Source organism: Lontra canadensis, unplaced genomic scaffold (assembly GCF_010015895.1).
Source record: "Lontra canadensis isolate GAN:19392208 unplaced genomic scaffold, GSC_riverotter_1.0 scaffold147, whole genome shotgun sequence".
Classification (NCBI taxonomy): domain Eukaryota; kingdom Metazoa; phylum Chordata; class Mammalia; order Carnivora; family Mustelidae; genus Lontra; species Lontra canadensis.
This window is the reverse complement of record NW_022631141.1, coordinates 1,212,380-1,234,012: the sequence shown is the minus strand read 5'-3', so window position 1 is coordinate 1,234,012 and position 21,633 is coordinate 1,212,380. Positions and strand designations below refer to the sequence as shown.

Sequence of the window (21,633 nt, the reverse complement as noted above, 5' to 3'; positions counted from 1 at the left end):
TCCTGGGAAGACGAGTGTGAGCCCCAGGCCGGGCGGCGGCGTGAGCGAGTGACAAGTGTACCTCCGAGTAGAGGCAAGAAAGGACAGACAGAAGAGACAGACTCAAAAAGAGCAAGTAGGTCAGAGTCCACGAATCTGGTAGCTTAATGGAGCTGGAGGTGCCTGGGGAGGTCCAACACCCGCCAGGCTGCTGCTGTGAGCAGCGAGCCAGGTGGCACCAGCCACGGAGACAGGGATGGGGAAGAGCACAGATTTGTGCGAGGCACGGATGGGGACTGTGGCTTTGACGCGCCGGGTATGTTTCGTCTATCTGGAGCTCGGAAGAGAAAGACGGGGCTCCATAAAGCCACAGAGGGGCTGCAGCGGGCGGGAGAGAACAGGGGGTGCCCGGGAGCGCCCACAGAGCATGCAGAGGGAAGCAGCGGGGGCGCCCACACCTCCACGCGGAGAGAGGCCTGAGCGCGGGAGCCCGAGGGGACCCTGGCAAACGAGCAGAACATGGGAGGACGGTCTCCCCGAAGCCACGGGAGGAGACTCCCAGCCGGAGGTGCTTGCCTCTCTAAACGCTGTCAGAGAGGAAGGAAAATGAGGCGTGCACAACGCCTATCGTATTCCAGCAGGAGCGGAATGGGTGACCTCAGTCACCACAGTACTGATGGAGAGAAGTCAGCGCTACCACCGGTACCCTGACCCTCCAGGGACAGTGTTGCCGCTACCAGGCCGTGCGGGAGGGACGGCGATCAAGGAGTAAAAACGGCTCCTTCGATGGATCCCGTGGAGCAAGAGGCGTAAGTGACCGACGACGCTCATGACGTAAGGGCACTCGCGTCGTTAAGCACCTGGTGACACGGGAGAAAACCCTGCTGCAGGCGTCGAGCTCTACACGGCGTGACACTGACCTGAAGTCCTCATCGACTCTGCTGAAGCGCGTCTGCTCTTTGGGCAGTGCCCCGCGGCCGAAGATGGGTTCCAGATACACCCACTTCCTCTGAATGTGGTTTAAGTTCTGTAGGTACTCGTCCAATTCCGCCAGTTTTCTCTCCCAAACTGACACTTTATCTTCAAACCCTTTGTAATAAGGAGAATCCTTTAAGGACTGAAGAAGGCACCTGTTATCTCCAACTTGATTTACTATGTCTTTCCAGTCTTTAATTAGCTTGATAGTTCGACTTTGGCTGTCTTCATAATCAACCAAGGTGAACACTGCGCCAACTCCCCAGAGATCAAGTTCACGTAACGCTTCTCTGATTGTAACTTCGCCTTGTGCCCGACTATTTAAGTCCTAATTAACACAGAATATCCACATTTATTATTTCAACATTCATTACCATACACATAATCATAAAACATTTCATAAGAAGCTATATTTTTACTTGGTTTTTCACAATAAAGTAATAATCATGCAATCTAAGAGACTCACTAATGTATCAAGAGAGATCAGACACTAAGTATCCAGGTTCACATGGTCAAAGTATACACAAGGTTCTGCTATAGGCTTCTTCTTCTTTAAAAAGAGAAAAAATTCAAGAATTCTTGAAAAGTCTGGCTTTGGGCACCTGGGTGGCTCAGTAGGGTATGTGTCCAACTCCTGATTTTGGCTCAGGTCATGATTTCAGTGTCATGAGATTGAGTCCCAAATTGGGATCTGTGCTGCACATGGGGTCTGTTTAAAATTCTCTCTCCCCCTCTCCCGCTGCCCCTTGCTACCACCCCCTCTCAAAAAAAAAAAACAAAACCAACCAAAAAAAAAAAGAAAAAAACACACAATAAACCTTTCTAACATATTTAAAATTTTGCAGACTTCAGAAATCTTACATTAATTTAAAGTTCTGATACACCTCAAGTGATTAATTACCACCTTCTATAGAAGTCATGCTTTATAACCTCACAATTATTTAATAGGCTCCAAGATTATGAGCAAACGCAAAGGTACATAAATTAAGGAGAAAATATGACAATTCCATAGCAAGAGTACTTTTATTTGGGGGACACCTGGGAGGCTCAGTTGCGTAAGCATCTGACTTGTGGTTTCAGTTCAGGTCAAGATCTCAGGGTCGTGACATGGAGCCCCATGTGGTGCGCCAGTCTCCACACTCAGCAGGCGGTCTGCCTGGGATTCTCTCCGTCTGTCCCCCACCCCACTCCAGTGTGTTCACGCACTCTCTTTCTCTGTCTCTTGCTCTCAAATAAATAAATAAAATCTTTAAAAGAGAGTGAGTTCTTTTATTTTTACACTGAATGGGCACAATGCAACACAGGAAGTCTGCAACTAATGTTAGAATTGAGAACAGCACACGTTTTACTTTCACCTCAGACTTTTTCTAAACCTGATTAGCAAATTGGTTCTTGGTTTTGTTCTCTGGAGCTTAACATCTCTTTGCTTCCATTAACAATATATCCCATGATTTTAGATGTATTTTATGTAAAATGATTTGTATTTGTTTGCTTTTTGATTAAAGCTGACTCCCTTCTTAAACTAAGACATTTCTTATCATATTTTTTCTCTCTCTGAAGAAAGAGGTTTATAATGCTTCTACACCCCGTCACAGATTCAGACGCATTACTAAAGAAAGGAGAATGGAATAAGGGAACTCAGTCACCATAGTAAGAGAAAATAAATTTAACTTGCTATTTAAATAAATAAAATTTAAATATTTAAGTAAAATACAAAGCAAAACCAAATATTAACAAAAGTAATATTTTTGAGATATTTATAAAAGTGAATCCTACTTTAAGGTCTGAAGCTTTGGCAACAATCATATCAGCTACTCTGAGGAGATCACCAAACAGTAACTTCTCCAGGCTCGTCCCCCGAGGAAGACCAAGTAGACGAAAAAGGTCAAGCCAATGATCTGGAGAAAGATGCTCCCCTCTCACATATTTCAAAATAGGTATTACAGTCTGTGAAAAAAAAATATATACACACATGAACATATATCATCTAAATGCAAATTGTTATTTCCTTTTACGATTAGCTACAAAATTTTTAATTACTGTTATCTCATTTAATAATCTTGAAATCAAATTCTCAAACAGAATTGTACAAAATGTTTTATTAAACCCTGCTGTGGATACATGTAACTATCCCTTTGTAGCTTGATATATTTTAAAACATGACCTAAAATGTTGCTATTTTTATTATTTAGGATACGACCTATATCCTAAATATGCTAAATGACCCATATCCTAAATTGTACTAGGAGGTATCGACACTCTAATTTATAACTTGAAGCATAGATTTCTTAGTTAAAACTTTCCAAAAGTGTAGGCGAAACATCAGTAATGTCTGTGGTTTACTCTATACTTGCTACTTTCTTCATGTGATGGAATCATGAAAACCAGAAGCTGGAACCCCCGCTCCTTCGGTGGCACGGTGACCTGATGGTGACCCGGACAGCGGCAGGAGCACCAGGGCCTTACTCTGTATCTGTCGACTTCCGACTGCAGCTTCACTGTCATGGCAGAATGTTCTTCCACTTTCCGTAACCTGTCGTGCCAAGTCATCAGGAATTCCTCCAACAGATATGTCTTCGTCCTGGAAAACACCACGACGCCTTAAGATGCACGTCCCCAAACACTACCACACGACGGAGTCTCAGTAGAGCCCAGGGGCCTCACCGGAACGTGATCCAGTCCTCGCTGGCCATATCCTGAAGCCCCTGCTGAAAGTCTTCATACAGCGCCCAAACCTGCGCGCAGCTCCCGATGTCCTTGGAGACGCTGTGCGCCAGGGAGAAGTTGGGCTCTTCTAGTCCAAAATGATGGCAGTCATCACTATAGAAACAAAGGGTGAAACACCATTACATCCTTAAAAACTGTTCCGATCATTGTTACTGAACCACCTTCCGTGTGTGTGTGTGTGTGTGTGTGTGTGTGTACACGCCCACAGGTCTGATGGCGAGACAGTGGGTGACTACGTGAGAATTTCACTCTAACTGCTACGTATAACCTCTTCTAAATTCATTAATGTTCATTTTTCTAAAGGACTCTAAGTGCAGTTGGTAACACACATAAATATATTTATGTATGACATATATGTCATAAAAATAGAAATATTCAGAATTATATCTCTTCATGGATTAACTGAGAAGAGATTAATATTAATATCCAAGAGTTAGATTCTAGAATATAAGACATCCTTTTAGAGAAAAGGTAGAATGCCATTTAGTAAGCGTGTACTAAATCCTTCACCATCCCTGAAAGACAATTATCTTACCAATCAATGCATGTGCCTAAACAGAGACCAAACCTAAAACAACGCTTAAACTTAATACCTTGTGGGCGCCTGGGTGGCTCAGTGGGTTAAGTGTCTCCCTTTCGCTCAGGTCATGATCCGAGGGTCCTGGGATGGAGTCCTGCACCGGGCTCCCCATTCAGCGGGGAGCCTGTTTCTCCCTCTCCCCCTGCCCTTCCCCCGGCCCCCCACTGTTCCTATGTGCGCTCTCTCTCTCTCTCTCGCTCGGCTCTCTCTCTCAAATAAATAAAATCTTTAAAATAAAATACACTTAATACCTTCTATTATTATAACACAAAACAATTTTTTTCGTGGAATTGTCCTATTTTGCTAGGTTAATTTTTTTTTCTCAGAGTCTCTGAAAGCAACTTTCCATTAATTTCATATATTCCATTTTTAAATACAATGAAATCACAGAAAGCAAGTGCTCCATCTCCATAATTTACCTTTTAAGTCAGTTTATTTATCTGTTCTACTTCTAGGCCTAAACAGAAATTTGCTTTTCTTTTTATCTCCTGACAGAATGCAGCCATGACTCCTGGGCGTGAGCCCTTCTTAGTTTTCTTTAAAACTACAGAATTATATGAAGAAAAACATTAAGATAAAAAGACATAAGGACATCTGCCAATACAAACCGAAACAACTACTATCAATTTTAAAGAAAAAACATACACCAGCTTTTTCCTTATGACTTCAAGATCATCAAACTCAATTTTCTTCTCTTTTATTGACTTGGCACTTATATCAAGAGCATTTTGCTGGCCGGTTTCAATAATATCATCACCAGGCTTTAGTTGGTCCCAACGAGCTTTAAATTTTTCTAATTCTTGATAATAGATCTGAAGACGTGACTTCACATTTCCTTTCATTACTTCGATCTGTAAGAGTCAAGAATTTATATAATTCAATTCAGAGTAAAATCTCACTTTCCTCTCACATTTTACTTCCAACATTTTCTATTTAGAGGTGAAAAAAAACATCAACCAATTTCTCAACAGATTGTTTTCAATTACTAATTTCAAGTACAGTAAAATTTTGTTTTCAAATTTAGACCATAAATTAGAGCATAAACATTCAGTACTTAGAGGTGAACTGCAAGTATCATCATTAAAACATCACTCACGCTATTAGCAGCTGCCACCACAGCTCTCCACGAAGATGGAGTGATCAAAGAATGCCTAGCACTAGAGCTGTCCCACCCAAGCATTCAGCTGATTCACGACGGGGGGGTGTCCCGGTCTCCCAGCCAAAGAGTAAGTTCAGTCAACAGGAGAGAAGTACGACAGACATGTATAACTACCAGGCCGTCCCTTAACAGACACCATACATAGCGGCAAACAAATCCACTCCTAAGAAAAACTGGGAATGATATGACATACACTCTTTGTATGGTAGGAAGCGAAGAGAAAACGGTGGGAAGTGTTTTGCTACATGGAAGTACTGAGCAGGCCAAGTTCATCATCAATATACAATTCTTATCTACCTGAACTGTAAAGGAATAAAGTGAGAGATCTTAAGTGAGCAAAAAATCAAGTTTCCATTTTAAGAAAATGACTAAAGGGTTCTTACCTGATCTTTAATCATAAGTTGGTGACTTTCCATCATCAACTCAAATTTATCCCACTTAGCTTTCAGATTGCTAATTGTTTCCAAACCTCCACCTGCCACAGTCCGTAAAAGTCTGTTTTTATCTTCAGCTTCTTGGAATAAGGGCAAAATCTAAACGTTGAAGAAATATCACATAAAAAACAATTTTATCAAATTTCTTAAGGTTCATTTATTCTAATTTGTTCCATGACTTGCTTTTTAAAATCAAGATTCCCATTTTGAAATGACATGTTAAATTCCTGGATATGAAGCTGCTAATACTTCCTAATTATTATATGCAAACTCAGCTAAGGCCCTCTAACTTGAGAGTTAAAAAGGATCCTAAAGTTGCCCCTACAGACTGAATGACATCATGAATTCATAAACACAATGCTACAGCGGGATTCAAGGTGAATTATACCAGTTCTGATTATACCAGTTCCACTCATAAGAAAATGCTAGAAGGGCTTCTAAAATAATGAAGATTAGATTATCTAAGAGCATAAATAAGCTATTCTACTCAACAGAGAGGGAAAGTCATGAAAAAGGTCCTTAAGAAAAGGACAACTAGGGGTGCCTGGGTGGCTCAGTTAGTTAAGCGATGGCCTTCGGCTCAGGTCATGATCCTGGATTCCCAGGATTGAGTCCCGCATCGGGCTCCCTGCTCTGCAGAGAGTCTGCTTCTCCCTCTGACTCTTTCCCCCGTTCATGGTCTCTCTCATTGTCTGTCTCTCTCTCTCTCTCTCTCTCTCTCTCTCTCAAATAAATAAATAAATAAATAAAATCTTTAAATAAAATAAAAAAGAAAAGAAAAGAAAAAGAAAAGGGCGACTAAACACATGGAAGCCATTGTGCACGAGGACACTCAGCAGAAGAGAAAGAAGAAACGCAGGCTCTCATTTCCCACATGTGAGCAGGACTTAGAGGAGCCCAAAAAGACATGACGACAGTCTCCTACTCAGCCTGCCCCTAGTCCTCCTCCTTCCAATCCACATGGCAACAGAGAGACCTCAAAACACGACTCTGTAACACCCTGCCGCGCGCAGCCCAGCAGACTCCCCAGCCTCGACGGGATGGACCCTGAGGTCCTCACTGGCTCCCGTGCCAGAGATCCTGCCTAGGTCTTCCTGCCTTACCCGCTGCCCTCGCATGCAACATCCGTGTCTCTTCTTCCCGTTTCTGTGTCTTCCCTCCCATTTCATTCTCATTGTCCTCTGTACCTCCTCTTACACTCCAACTCTAAATTCTGGAATATTCTACCCTGCTCCCACAGCGTCTGTTGTTTGCTGTCAGCCAGGTGGTCTAGTCAATCTCATGGCTTTGCATTTCATGCATGTAAAGATGGTGTTCAAGTTTTCATCTCCGGTCTTTACTCTTAAGTTCCGTATCCCTCATTCAATTTCCATTGGACACCACAGCCCCCAATGCCTCCGATATCCCAACACCCTCCTCGTCCAGTCATTCCCATTGGCAGGAAATGGTACCAGCAGCTTCCCAGCCTCTCAGCCAAAGCTCTAGGACACACTCATTCCTCTTTCTGTGAACCCCCTGTGTTATACCATGAAGGGATATTATTTCACTTACCTCTGAACTATCTTAATAATTTTAAGTCTATTTCACAGGAGGGACACATAAACGTTTGTTTCCTGATCTGAATTATTTCTCTTCTTCTAAACAGTTACAATCAACCATAATGTAACCGCTCCGTATGTGAGTGTGTGTGTTGTGTGTATGTATTCCTAATTCAGCTCTAACTTCACACTCCAGCATCCTAAAGTTACAACCCTGGAAATAACAGCATGAATTATTTAAGTTTAGTCTCATTCTAACATGGTACCTCATAAAACAGATTGTGACTACTCCTGAGACAGTAATAAGTATGACTGTTACTGTGTCACTGCACCAGTGTAACAGCAAGAGTCGCATCATGAGTGGCCGGCTGGACCGGCTTCCGCGGACTCCCTACAATTCTGAACTTCTATGGTCTTCCTAAAGAGTCACATAAGCCTGCCTAACTGAAACATCTCCCGCATGCTACGAAGAGGTCGGTAACTTTACTTTGCGATTCTCACCTCTGGTTTCCGTTCCTGTAGCTTACTGTATTGTAAATTTGCATCACCGATCTCCTCCACAGACTGGGGTGTAACTGTTAACACTTCCATGGCCTCAGTTACAAATGTATCAATTTCATGTAGGTGAGCTGAATAGGTGACATTGACAGAGAATGTTATCATCACCAAAATTACTCCATTGCACCATTTTAAAATCAGTGTTAGAAGTGATCACTACATAACATACATTAAAACTTGAATTTTCATTTGCTCATACAACAAAACTTTAAAATACAGAATAAGCAAAAAAAATTTCTTGTCATGAAAGTTTAGTTGTTTCACATTATACCTCTAAATTTTGAGGAAGTTAAAATGTACTCATTATTAGTAAATTATACTCAAAATTGGTAACTTTTCCAGTCTTCTAGATAATATGTCAGAACATCTCAGTTTAATGGGAAAAAAAACAATGTGGTATTTCGGAAAACAGTGGTAATTTGAAGAGATAAGAAGAAATACATTCTAGCAGCATTATCTACCTTTGTCAGGAACATATACAACAAACTAATAGTAGCTCATACTACAAATAGTAAAAATGCCCTTCATTTTTTGAGCTCAAACAGTTGGATATGGACTTTCCTACTTTATTAAAATTATCATTTTAAGCACACTTCATTTCATAACTTTCTAGGTTGGCTGATTTTAATCATCATTGGGATTCACACTTCCTAACTACCAAAATACATGCCTTTATGTATAAAATTAAGTTAAAATAAAAAGTAAAAAGTGTCTTTACCCTGGATGGACTTCTTCAAAGAAAGAACAAGCATATCAAATAGCTTCTGGATGAGATCATCAATCACGGTCTTCACAGGGTTACAATTAATATTTAAGCAATCCACCTTGACCGCACTGCAAAATGCCAACAGAACACACACCATGAGGAACGCTTACTAAAGAAGAGTCTCGCTATAATGATTTTACGTAATACCTTTCAAAATGTAAATCAGAAAGTATTATCGTGATCTTTAAGCACAGTTAGATTTCATTTAGTAAAAATGCTTTCCACATACTATTAGAAAGTTTTAACACATTTAAACAATGATTTTGTTACAATACTACAGTTTTTTGGTCTCACATGAATATATTTAAATATCGACAAGCCCTTTACTTGTCACGGCATGTAATGTACTTATTCGAATATTTATAACATGAATTCCCAATTCTGCAAAGTGCAAACAATAAGGATAAGGAAAAGAAAACAAAGACAGAAGGGGCAATATAGATTATTAAGGTCCTAAGACAATAAAACAGTAAGATATCATTTTATACCTATCATATCAACAAAAATGTAACGAATTGTTAATTCATATCTTCAACTGTGTGGCGCAACAGAACCCTCAGAACTGCTGGTCAGAGTATAAAACCGTGCAACTTTTGTGAGGAGCAATTCAGCCAGATCTATCGAGCAATTTTAAAACAGGCATATTCTTGGGGCGCCTGAGTGGCTCAGTGGGTTAAAGCCTCTGCCTTCTGCTCAGGTCATGATCCCAGGGTCCTGGGATCGAGCCCTGCATCGGGCTCTCTGCTCAGCGGGGAGCCTGCTTCCTCCTCTCTCTCTGCCTGCTTCTCTGCCTACTTGTGATCTCTGTCTGTCAAATAAATAAATAAAATCTAAAAAAAAATAAATAAATGAAATAAAATAAAATAAAATAGGCATATTCTTTACCTTATTAACTTCACCTTTAGAATTTATCCTAAGGAAATTTCCAGAGCAGACTCTAAGATTTATAAACAAGTATCTACTTCCAAGCATCAATTATAATAGTGAAAAATAATAAAAAAGTTAAATACAAAAATGGCTAAATTATTATATATCCATACAATTAAAAATCAAGTTTTTTGAGGACTAGGTAATAACAAGACTAATCAATTTATTAATTAATTTATTATTTATTATAACTTATCTTAATTTGGGTTTAATTTTTATTTAAACTTAAGTTTAATTTAAATAATTATTATTAATTAGGAATATATAATTATAATATTTATTTAGTGTTAAATAACAGCATACAGTATAATTCAAATTTTTAAGTATATGTACTAATATTTCCAAAACATCAAATATTAAGAGCAATTTCTATATTTTAAAAAATTTATACAACAAATGTGCTGAAAAAGGCATTCATTTTTAAGAACACTAACTACACGGTATCCTTAAGGCAATTTGAAATGTTGAGTAAACAGAAGTTGAACCAGACTTGTTCCTCTGAAGAAACCTCTTATTTATGTTAAAGCATACAAAGTTAAAAGAAGGCTGGAAATTGTGGTCACAAAGATTACTTAGAAAGCTCCTCATCCTTTTTGAGGCACAGAGCCAGGTGACATTTTAGATAGCAAATTGTACGAGTTAAATCCTCACTTCTATCTTATAAATATAATTTTCCCTTAAAGCTTTATGTAGTCTCAAACACCCACTAGCTGTAAAGGTTTTAACTCCAGTTCTTCACCAGCAAAACATTAAGGGCCAGTTTGTTTGCTATGTGAAATTTTATATAATTTTTGAAATTGTGACACGTAAAATGTCAAAATTCCTAATACCTGATAGACGATTTTAGCAAACCCGAGAAATTAAATTATACCATATTTTGCGAATGAATTAACATCAAGAAGTCTGAGGGCAGCAGATTTATACTCATGGACTACAGAATCCTATGGACAGACTGAACTTACCTTTCACTCAAAAACATCGGTAACGTGATAATGAGGGTCCCTTCAGCCACGGATAGGAGGGCATGGCCCTAGACGGCCTGGCCCCAAATCATACCGTTCCTATAGCACCCGAAACCCATGAGAGTATCAGTTTTCTAACCTCATAGCCCACGTCTATGCAGCTTAAGCCCCCGTGGAACGGTACCCGTGTGTGAGCGAGCGCATACCCGAGCTTACATGAACTCGTGCTGATCATTAACAAGCGCAAACTGCAGAAAAGGCATGCAGGACAGGCGTTCTTTTCCTTCCCCTTAGCTTTGGCGGGCAGGCTAGGAAGGCCGTCTACACCGAAGGAGGACAGGCTACACTGACAGCAGTCGATGCCCGTGAGCGGCAAACACAACGAGCAGGCCGGGTGCAGAGAGACGCGCCGCTATGGTGGCGTCATTATCTAAATCATCTCAGCCCAAACTCACCCATCATTCTTCTCTTCACTGTTCGTCATCCCTCATCTTCCGCCAAAGACCAAACCTCATAATCCCCCAAGTATCTGACAATACTTCCTAATATTCCCGCCTCCCATTTTGAGTACCAACAACTTAATTCGATTAATTACTGTGGTTCTGACAGACTAACCTCTCCTCCTCCAGGATCTGTTTCTTCCGCCATCCGACTCACGAGTTCCAGACTGACACCCCTACTGTTCGGGTACTGACACGCTTCCGTCGAGAAATCTTCAAGAGCTAACTAACCACTCGAATGTGGAGAAACGCCAACGTCCCACCTTAGAATGGAAACTCTCCCAAATTTATTCCTTAACTGCCCCTTCCCACGGACTTTCCCTCTAGTTCCTAAAAAATATTCATTCATCCAATTCTCAGTTAACCAACTTCTGATTTCCAGCATAGAAATCCCTCACCTGGAAATCTCTGCTTGAACCTTCAATCCTCATCTCTAGCAGTCAGAGTTCTAGTTCAAAGATCTCTACCTTAAGGACACTTTCCCTGATTTTGACCCAAATGGACGGGATGTCATCATCCTGTGTGTCTCCACAGTCTCCAGCTCAGCCTCTCAAATGAAACACACTGCTCCGTCAGATACAGCAATAACAACAGTAACTAGCATTTACTCACAATTCCATCTGTACCAGTATTTTGTAGCCAAAGTATATACTGAATTCTCAAAACCCTTCAGGATTTATAATACTACAGCTGTAACTATGTTAAAGCTGAGGAAACTGAGGTTCACGGCCTCTCAGTGGCTGTCGAGCTCCTGGAGCTGGTATGAGCCGTCTCACTCCAGAGCCAACCCCCTCAACCCCTGTGTAGACACACTCGGTCACGTCTCAGTGCACTACCAGAGAGTAAGCAACGTGAGGTTCTGGGTCCAGTGTACAAAGCAACTTTATACTCCCACAGGACAAAGTTTGCATATTATAAATGCTCAGCAAATATTTGAAAGAATAGACAAATGATTTAGTAAAAGTGAGACTGTCCTTTATAGGTAATAAGTGCACAATTAAACAGGCCTCTCATAGAACTTACTGCAAAGAGTGGTTCCAGGGCCACGAATTTCAGAGAGTGATGGGGGAGCTACCTTCGCAAGCAGCTGGGTAAGGACGTGCCCAGCAGAGTCTCCTACAGCTAAGGCAACACCCAGATGCAGCACAGTGTTGGGTGACTGCCAGGGCCTTCCAAAAGGAAGGGAGGCCACATGAAACTTGAGTCAGCTGTGAGATCCGCATGCTAGGTCTGCGTCCAAGTCTCCCCGCCCCAGTCTGCTCTATCCAACCAGGTCCCAGGCAGCAGAACCTCCAGAAGAGAACTTCCTTTTATCTCAGCAACATCTTACTCTGGTGACAGTCAAGTGTCACAGCTGAGCTTTAGAGGCAGTAAGACGGTGACCTGACTCTGACACTAGCAAACGAGGAGCACCCTTCCCATCTCCTGGCGGAAACTGTGATGGTGCATAAATACAACTTTAAATTCCAATACCTTGGAAGCCGTTCTACTTCTTTCCCTTTTATTTTCAGTGCTTTAAAATTTCTCTCCCAATCATGGACAGTAGAAAGATGCTTTTCCACTAGAGCCTCCATATCAACTTGCCCAATTACGATCCATTCCTATTTGAAGAATGAAAACCATTATTAGTAAAGAAATAGTACAAATATGCGAACATTTAAAAGCTTAGGGTCCAACATTAACACTGATTTAAAAGGTACAAATGTAAGGTATTCGTGTAAATTTCAACTTAAGTATGCAAATGTAGCCATTACTGCAGAGCCTAAAGAATAAACAGAGGAAGAAACTATGTAATGCATAAAAGTATTATTACAATGGTGAAACTTTTTTTAAGAGATCACAAAAACCCGTTTTCTAGGATTCTCTTCTGAAATCTGACAATTACACAGAATCACTTTGGTGAAGCCAACACTACAGATCTGAAAGGGTCCAGATCCAGCCCATTCTAGAAACCTAAAGTAGAGAAGCAGCATCACAGATGCAGGGGTGAGACTGGCTGGACTCTCAGTCATTGTCATTGCCGAGGCAGCAAGGAGCGGGGCGGGGCGGGGCCCGGGAGGCCGGCAGGATTCCCTCGAACAAAGTTAAACAGTTCATCATCTTCATGACATCACTTTGCTCCATGCTTTGCTCTTGATCCAAAGCATGAGGAAAAGGACATACTTTCCTGAGAGGAATTAAAATTGACATCACAGAATCCTGTCCCATTCCATGTTGATGCAACTACCAGTTTCTCAATTTTCAAATAGTCAAAGACAAAAAATTCTTAGCCTGACTCTCTTCCCAGGTGTGGAATCCACGCAGGCTGTGTCGTTACCGCCAGTGCTGACTCTCTGCCCCACAGTAGGACACACAAGACACACTGCAGATGACCCACTTCATACTAGCGCAATCAGATGAAAGTTGTAATACCAGAAAATGACGTGTTCCGTACCTTATGTTGTTGTAAAACAGCTGATAATCTCCGAAACAGATCCTCAGCTTTGCTGAAAATAGTCAAAAATCCGCTTGCATTCCTATTGATCATAACCGAGAAGAGAGACTCGGCTCCGGCCTCACCCACTCCCCTAAACTGATTGGGAATGCCGATGAACCGCTTCATCTCTCTGTAATATTTAGCCCGGATTTCTTCAAAAGGAGGCCTGAACTGCAACCGTCCCTGTCTAAAAACAAGGAAATCGCTTTGGAATGGGCACTGGGAGGGACAGAGAGACTGAGAGCGAGCCCGGGCGCCCCGCGCCTCACTTGTAGGTCAGGTCCACGCTGATCTCCGGCAGGCTCTCGTTCAGGGCCTCCAGGCCCATCTGGTACTGGTGCTCCAGAGCTTTGTACAGCTGGTGGTCCCAGTGCTGCTTCCACGCCCTCATGTCACTCGCTTGGAAACCCTGAGCGGGTAATGCACAGCTCTTAAAAACCACATACTGGAATGCGGTTGCCATTTAAAGCTTTTCTACCACCACGTAAAATTATAAGCAAAAACCAAAAACCAAACACGTCCTTCTCAATGTTGTCTAGCTCTGCAGCAGCTCCGTGCCGTGCGACTGCTTATACCGAGTCGAACACCAACGTCTCTAATCTCATCAGTAATACGCTAATGATCAGCAACACCTAAACATCGACTTAATGTCAAGTAGATTTTACCTGTGGACTTTACGATGAAAGATGAACATAAAACAAAACAGAAGAACCAGTCACAGAAATTGGTTTACTTTATGAACCTCTTGGTCCTCCTCCTCAAATTCCCATCAAGTACAGCTCTTCTCTTCTCTCTCCCTCCCTAAATGCTCCACGGCACATTTGTAAATGATCAATTTAAAATACGAGGATGCCCAGGACAGTTTATACACTCGTTTGCTTCCATTTAACCATAAATATATTGATTCTAATACTTTAAATTTTTTAATTTCTAATACTTTAATTTTTAATTTTTGGTGGGCTCTGTGCCCACCACTGTCACATACATCATCTCCTATCAAGATGTGGTAGAACTGAAATTCTACCCAAAAAAAAGGGCACACATACTGGAAGAGCTATATCATTTTTTAGGCTTCTGCCTAACCTCAGCTTTGTGTCCTATGGGTGGTAGGATCACCTAAAAGGAAACTAGGCAATGATAAAATTTAAGAACCAAGTTTTCAGAGAAACTACAAAGTCAGAACTGAGAATCTTGGCATTCCATGAGGCAAATGGAAACTCCCTTTTTTACTTTGAAATGTGAAAGCATGGCCAACCTGTGGTCTTTGTATGGGGTTCAGGAGACTTCTAAATTGGGAATTCACGCGAGATTTTTCATCAGTTTAGAGCCACACTCAGTGGAGGGGATACCGGAGCGCAGGACCCGTAAGGCATGCCTCACCTGAGCTTCCACACTCGCCAAGCCGGTTCGCAGTTCCTGTAACCCGTCCTTCCAGCGCTGCTGCTGCCGCAGCAGGTCAACATTCATAAGAACTACCACCTGTGAAAAGTAAGGAAAAACAGTCTCCAAGGAGCCCTGGGAAAACAGTGACTTCTCAGTGGAAAACCTGACAGCACCTAAACCAAAGATCAGGTACCTCTGCCTACAGAGAGATGCAGCGTATCTGCCCTGCGCCTGGGCCGTCTGCCCGAACCGCACCATCCCCATCGTACAAGAATGGCACAGAAGCCCACAGGGAGCCCACCGGGAGAGGTGTTCTGCCAGCAACTACCAATACCAGGGTCATGAAACAAAGGAAAGCCTGTGGAGGAGGGGCCTGCCGAGCCTCGGGGACTCCAGGCAAGGCGGGATCCTAGAAAAGGACATCAGTGAAAGCTGGAAGCTCAAAGCCGTCTAGTTCCTGGTTTTGTTAGACGTGCTACAGTTATACAAGTTGCTAACAGGTGAAGTCGAAGTAAGAGTGAACTTCGTACTGTTCCTGCCAACTTTAAGTCTGTCACATAATTAGACTTCCAAATAAGAAGTACTTAGGATTGTATCCCAATTACCATTTAAATAATACTAGTCATAGTCTATGCAACTTTATAAATAAAACATACCTTCTCACAAAACGTAGTGTGCCATTTTCTCAGTTTCCTATTTTCAGTGGCAAGTCGCTGAGCAGCATTTTGGAGTTTTTGGATGTAGCCTTCTAATTCTTTAGGATTATCCCAAGTAATTTGTGACTTTCCCCCACTTCCTGCTTTTGAATTCTAAAATACAACAAGCATCGTTTAGCATTTAAATGCATTTCTCTTTTCCTGAAGACTCCACAGACATTTTAAGTCCAGTTGTCCCTACCACTGATTTGCAAGAAAAAAGCATACAGTACTTTTCCATTTTATAAATGGCAAGGCAGTCCAGCACAACTGAATAGCTCCATCCCTTCGAAGTTCTCCCTCTTGGAGCAAAACACACACAGAACAGAAGCAGATGACACAACGAACACGCACAGAAGGAACAGAAGAAAGCAACCGAGAGGCCTGGGGACCTGAGCCAACACAGACGTATGAGTCCTTACCATCTCCCAAATACGCGGAGCGGCCAGTGGACAAGCCTCCATCCGGAAAACCTTTGTGGCAAGGCCTGCCCTACTCTTGCCAGACACCAGCACAGAAAGCACCGCTCTGCAGAGAGCCGACCTGCCATCCACCGCTGTCCCAAGCAGGCAGTGCTCCACGTCCCCCGCCAGGGCAGCCCCCGTGGGGTAACGCTGGTGGGGCCAGGGAGCCATCCGAGTCCCCCAGAGCTTCCTCACAGCCATATTAACGGGGCTCGGGCACTGCGAGCTGCCACCCTTCACAGGCAGGCGTTGGCGAGGCCCGAGGGAACATGACCTCTCGCTCCCTTCCTGGGAGGCCGCTCAAGGCCATCCCTCACCCTCCTGAGCACAGTGTCTGCGGGGCCCAGCAGAACGCCGAGCACACATGCTCCCCCAGGGCCCTCACTACAGTTCCCTCTTTCAGGGAGAAACAGCGCTCACATAGAAGGGACCACGATCCCACCCCAGGGTATCTTCCAAGCGGCCAGCTGCGTGCGGTCTCTCAAGGGCTGAGAGACCTGCAACCATGAATTCTGTGCCTGCGAAACATCCTTCAGCGCACAGGGGCATAAAAACATTCTCCGACAAGGGAAAACCAAGAGACTTTGCCTCTAGCAAACGTGCTCCCAGTGCCTGGCCAGAGGTAGGCCTCTTAGTGGGAACTGCAAGAAGCAAAGGAAAACCCAGGGATGAAGAAAATAAACTATCCTCATTCTTTGAATTTCTTAAATCCTACTTGATGACTGAAGCAAAAAGGACCACCCCATTTGAGTGCAGAGGGTACCTCACACTTAGGACAAATATGGGGAAACGGAGAGGAGAAGAGAGTGAGGCAGTAGTCAGGCTCCTAGACGTCCCTGACATGGGCAACGGTAAGGCAGGGCAACTGGGCCTGGATGCAGGACACCCTCAACCAGTAGCTGAAAAATGAGTGAAACTGACAAGATGATCAATCCGAGAGAATCCTCTGTGGACAGCCGTGAAAGCATTTACCTAGTAATAACCTCTGCTGTATTCCTAGAGATGATGAAGATAGTTAAACGAGAGGCCCTGCTCTCCAACCCAACAAGCAGCAAGGGGATTGGGACAAACCTCCCTTCTTAGTTTCTATCTACCGTTCAGATTCATTTAACAGAGGCTATATCCAATTATTTACTTCTCACAACCCAATTTCTCATAGAAATATCAACAGATACCACTCTGAATGTATTTATTAAAGAAGAAAAGGTTCTAAGGGTATATAATTAAACATTATTAGGTGAAAAATAATAAAATCTTACCCCATTCCCAAAAGTACTCTTATAAATATGCCCCCCCAGAAAGTTGAAAGGATATACACCAGATTATTAATAAGGGCCATCCCTTGATGGTATAAATTTAAAACATTTTTTTTCTTTTTGTTTGCCAGTATTTTTTAAACTTTCCACTATAAACTCATACTGAGCTTTGGCAATAAAAAAACATGTTTTTAATATAATTTTTAATATGAATTATCTGACTTATAGTAAATGTGAAGCCTGAGATCTAGTGTGCAGAACAGAGTTGGCAGAGGAGATCGCCATTGTTTCCCTCTGAAGGCCTGCTTCCAAGACAGACCCGTACCTGGTACCTGACCCTGCACCTGGGAGGCCTCCCACCACCCCAGCCTTAGGCCCAGCTCGCTACACCGAAACACCAAGGTTTATGCTCAACAGTCAATCCCTCCCGGGAACCTGTAATTTTGGTACATGTTAGGCAGAAGATAACTCCATGTCTAGCCCCCAGTAAGCGCCTGGGCACCGAGTCACTAATGGCATCCCTGGTAAGACACCATTTCACACGCACTACAGCTTGTTGCTGGGGTGAGGGGAGAAGAACACCTGCGTGACTGCACTGGGAGGGAATTCTTGGGAGCTTGTGCCTGGTGTCCCCAGAACCTCACCCTCGTGTACTTTTCCCTGTGCTGACTCTGCTGCGTATCCTCTCGCTGCAGTAAGTCATGATAAACCAGCTCTGGGTACAACTACACCCTGAGTCCTATCACTCCTCCAAGAAAATCACACAAACTGGGGGTCGTCTGGAGGAGGACCACAACTGGCAATCCACCTCAAATAAAACAAGAAGGAAAGGGTATATACCCTTCTACCTATTTTTAAAACATTTTAGGTTCTGTTAAAACTAAAAATGTAAAATTTAAAAAGCCACCAGTCACAAAGTAACAGTTTAAAAACTATTATAGGTTTTTCTAATGCCATATGTGTGCATATTTGAATAAGCACAGATAAAAAAATTAATACCGAATTATAAAATCAGGAGATTTTATACTTTTATAATTTTATAAAATCAGGACCTCACACTTCAGTGACTAAGTAACTGTAACAGCATACCAATTGTATATACACACATGAAGTCAACTGATCAAACTCAGCACCTTAATATGTGAAACAATGTAGCCGTTTAAATCTATAGTTGGAAAAATGTTACTTGTTAAGAGTAAAGGAAGTCATTGGGGAACAAAACAAAACCTTAGATCAATGTTAAGTGGAAGAATACACTAAAAAACTAAAAGAGAAACACCTCACATGTAAATTCTAATTCTAACAACATAAAAAGTCCATTTACCTTAATTATCTGTTCAAACGCTAATGCAGACTGTAGCATCATTGGCCTCTGACTTTGAATCATTTGCTGATCAATAGAATTGTAAAAATGTGCCACCTACAAAGTAAAAGTCCAGTTAGTAATAATCAATAATAAATAACATATTTAGTGTTTCATTTGTTTTCATTTTTAATTGTTTGAATGGAAATATCAGCTCTTTATTAAATTCATGAAATCTTCATGCTAAGATTTAACAAAACTATTTTTCATCTCTAATGTAGCATTTATGCATGTATTAACACATGCTATCAACAATTAGTGTTGAGTTCCTACAATTTGCCAAATCATGCCCTGGGGCTGATTGAACAAAGATCATAAAACCCAGTCCCTGCAATCAAGAAGAGCATAATATCAAGGGAAATACAGAGGAAACCAGTAAAGCATGTTAAATACTAAAAACGCAACTCTTCGTTCTTACAACTCTCCAAACCTGCTTCTTTCTTTCTTTCTTTCTTTCTTTATATTCTTTATATGCTTATAACATGTAATACATTTCTCAGACCAAAAAAAATCTTCATGTTGTCCTTTACTTGTATTTCACACCCCACATCAGTGATGTTTACTGACTATACTCTTAAACGTACTAAATCTAGCCATCTCACCTGCCTCCATCAGTCCCACACCAGTCCAAGCACCCTTGTTTCTTGACAAGACCAGTGCCCATTCCCAGTCGTGGCTTCCTAGTTTCTTTTCAAAGCATTCAAAGAAGCCACAGTTGTCCTTCCTTCAACATGAATCATACCATACTTTTGCCCACTCAAAAACTTCCAATGACTCCCCAGGGCACTTGAGAATAAAATCCAAAATCCCAATGGCTTCCGATATAGTCAGGAATAAAATCCAAGTCCAACACCCATGGCCCTCCACCAGTACAAATATCGCACATAAACTGGCCATCAATTGGCCGTCAGCCCCAGCACAAATCCTCCCTGCACAGAAGCCTCGCCGGCCTTCCCGCCGCGTCTCTAAGCCACCGCGTGAGTCTTGCCTCAGGAACCCACCATGGAACCTGCTCCCTCCGCATGCACTAGTCCTTCTCCAGACGCCTGTGTGCTTCTGCTGTCACTTTGTCATACCCCTTCTCAATGTTACCCTTCACCAAGGCCTACCCTGACCACTCTGTATCTTTTCCTCTGTTTTCTTTCTCTTCAAAGTACTCATCACGACCTACAACTACCTACTACGTGTTTGCGGTCTCCCAAATTAGAATGACAGCTTCGGGAACAGCGTCCAGCGAGTGGGAGGCACTCAGTAGTACTTGTGAATCAGTGAGCCAGAGAACAGATACCTACGCGGCACAGTGATGAACAGAAGAGGGCATATCAACTCTTTTGGGGAAAAAGGAGAAGTTCAGGAAAGCCCACTAAGTGGGCATCATGGCATGAGTCTAAGGAGTTTAAAGACTTTCCTGTAATCTTCGTGTCCCCAGCACCTCAGAAAATTCTTAGCCCAGAGAATGTGCTTAAAAAATATGTCCTCACTGGGGCGCTGAAGGGATTCAGTCACTTTAGTGTCCCACTGCTGATTTCAGCTCAAGTCCCAGTCTCAGGGTGGTGAGATCGAGCTCCTCGGCCGGCTCCTGTGCTTGGTGTGGAGCCTGCTTAAGATTCTGCACCCCCACCACCGCTCTCTCTCCCCAAGAGAAAAAAAAAATTCCTAACTACTTTTCTAGAGAGTCCTTCTTTCCACCAGTACATATGAAAATCTGCTTTCTCTGGTGGAGAATATCCACTGTACTTAGCCTGTACTACAATAGTAGTCCAAGAAAAAGCCTCATCAAGAAAACTAGAAGCAAAAGCACACTCTCTTACAGCAGTCTGGCCAGGCTACTGTCTCACCAGCTCTGACTTCACACTCCCTACGCCAGCTACACACCTGCTCCCGAGCAGCAGATCTTGCGAGTAGATTTCCCCAGGCAAATACAGATAGCGCACGGCCATTCCTTCACCGTCTGAGCTCCTGCTGTGTTACACGAAGTACACAGGACACAGAAGGGAGCAAGCCTGTGTTTTTGAAGATGCGGTCCCTCTATGTGAAATGCTCCCCCGCCCGACCCCCGGCGCTCCTGAGAGAAGAGACGGTTACTCTTCCAGACTCCCACCCGACAGCGCTCCTCTGTAAAGATCTAGGTGATACTCCCTCTACCCTCAGCCAGAAATAACTGAAAATGCCCACCTCTATGCTTTCATAGGACTGTCAAAACTCTCTAATAAAATTCTCATAATACATTAAGTATTTTATCCATTCTTCAAATATCTGGCATCAGTATAGAAACGACAATGGAATAAATATCAGCTTTGGAGTCGGAGTTGGTGTCACATCCCAGCTATATAATTTCATAGCTGCGTGGCACCAGGACAGCTATGTCGCGAATCTGATCCCCAATTAGACCAGTGGAAAATGCGGGGCGGGGGTGTTGAATGGAAATAACACCAACACTCTATCTTCCAGAAGCCCCAATATCTAACGAGAGCTCAATGTTTAGTTCGCTCTCTGCTGCCAGGCCAGTGGTGCCCAACCACGGCTGGTGTGCACAGAAGGGGACATCTGGCGACAACCGGAGAGAATCTGATTGTCAGGAGCAGAAGGTGCTACTGGTCAGGGATGCTACTGAACATCCTCCATCACACAGGACAGTCCCCATGAGCAAGAACCGGTCGCAGATGTCACCAGTGCTGAGGCTGTGAACCGCGTGCTGACCAGGCCGCAGAACCCTCATCCGCATTTCCCCACCACACTGCACTGGCAGTGCCGCTGCTCCAGGGCTCTCTGCTGAAGGAATATAGGAGACCAAGATGCCCAGGATCCTGGCCCTGCCCCTGTGACGCGTGCCTGCCCACCAGGACCTATTAAGTGAGACAAAAGAGGAAAGAAACCCAGTGGGCCACAAA

General features: G+C 42.9%; 1 protein-coding gene across 1 annotated transcript in view; it reads right to left on the bottom strand.

Moving 5' to 3' along the window:
• Positions 1-21,633, bottom strand: part of DYNC2H1 (dynein cytoplasmic 2 heavy chain 1) — a 274,850-nt gene that overhangs the window by 236,724 nt on the left and 16,493 nt on the right. The window contains exons 13-26 of the mRNA XM_032844099.1: positions 18,704-18,799; positions 15,621-15,773; positions 14,962-15,060; positions 13,851-13,990; positions 13,540-13,768; positions 12,579-12,706; positions 8,669-8,784; positions 7,894-8,021; positions 5,804-5,953; positions 4,907-5,112; positions 3,619-3,774; positions 3,421-3,535; positions 2,731-2,901; positions 900-1,282 (exon numbers count right to left, since the gene is read on the bottom strand). Coding sequence (XP_032699990.1) covers positions 900-1,282; positions 2,731-2,901; positions 3,421-3,535; positions 3,619-3,774; positions 4,907-5,112; positions 5,804-5,953; positions 7,894-8,021; positions 8,669-8,784; positions 12,579-12,706; positions 13,540-13,768; positions 13,851-13,990; positions 14,962-15,060; positions 15,621-15,773; positions 18,704-18,799 — 2,270 coding nt within the window. The remainder of the gene's footprint in view (positions 1-899; positions 1,283-2,730; positions 2,902-3,420; positions 3,536-3,618; positions 3,775-4,906; positions 5,113-5,803; positions 5,954-7,893; positions 8,022-8,668; positions 8,785-12,578; positions 12,707-13,539; positions 13,769-13,850; positions 13,991-14,961; positions 15,061-15,620; positions 15,774-18,703; positions 18,800-21,633) is intronic.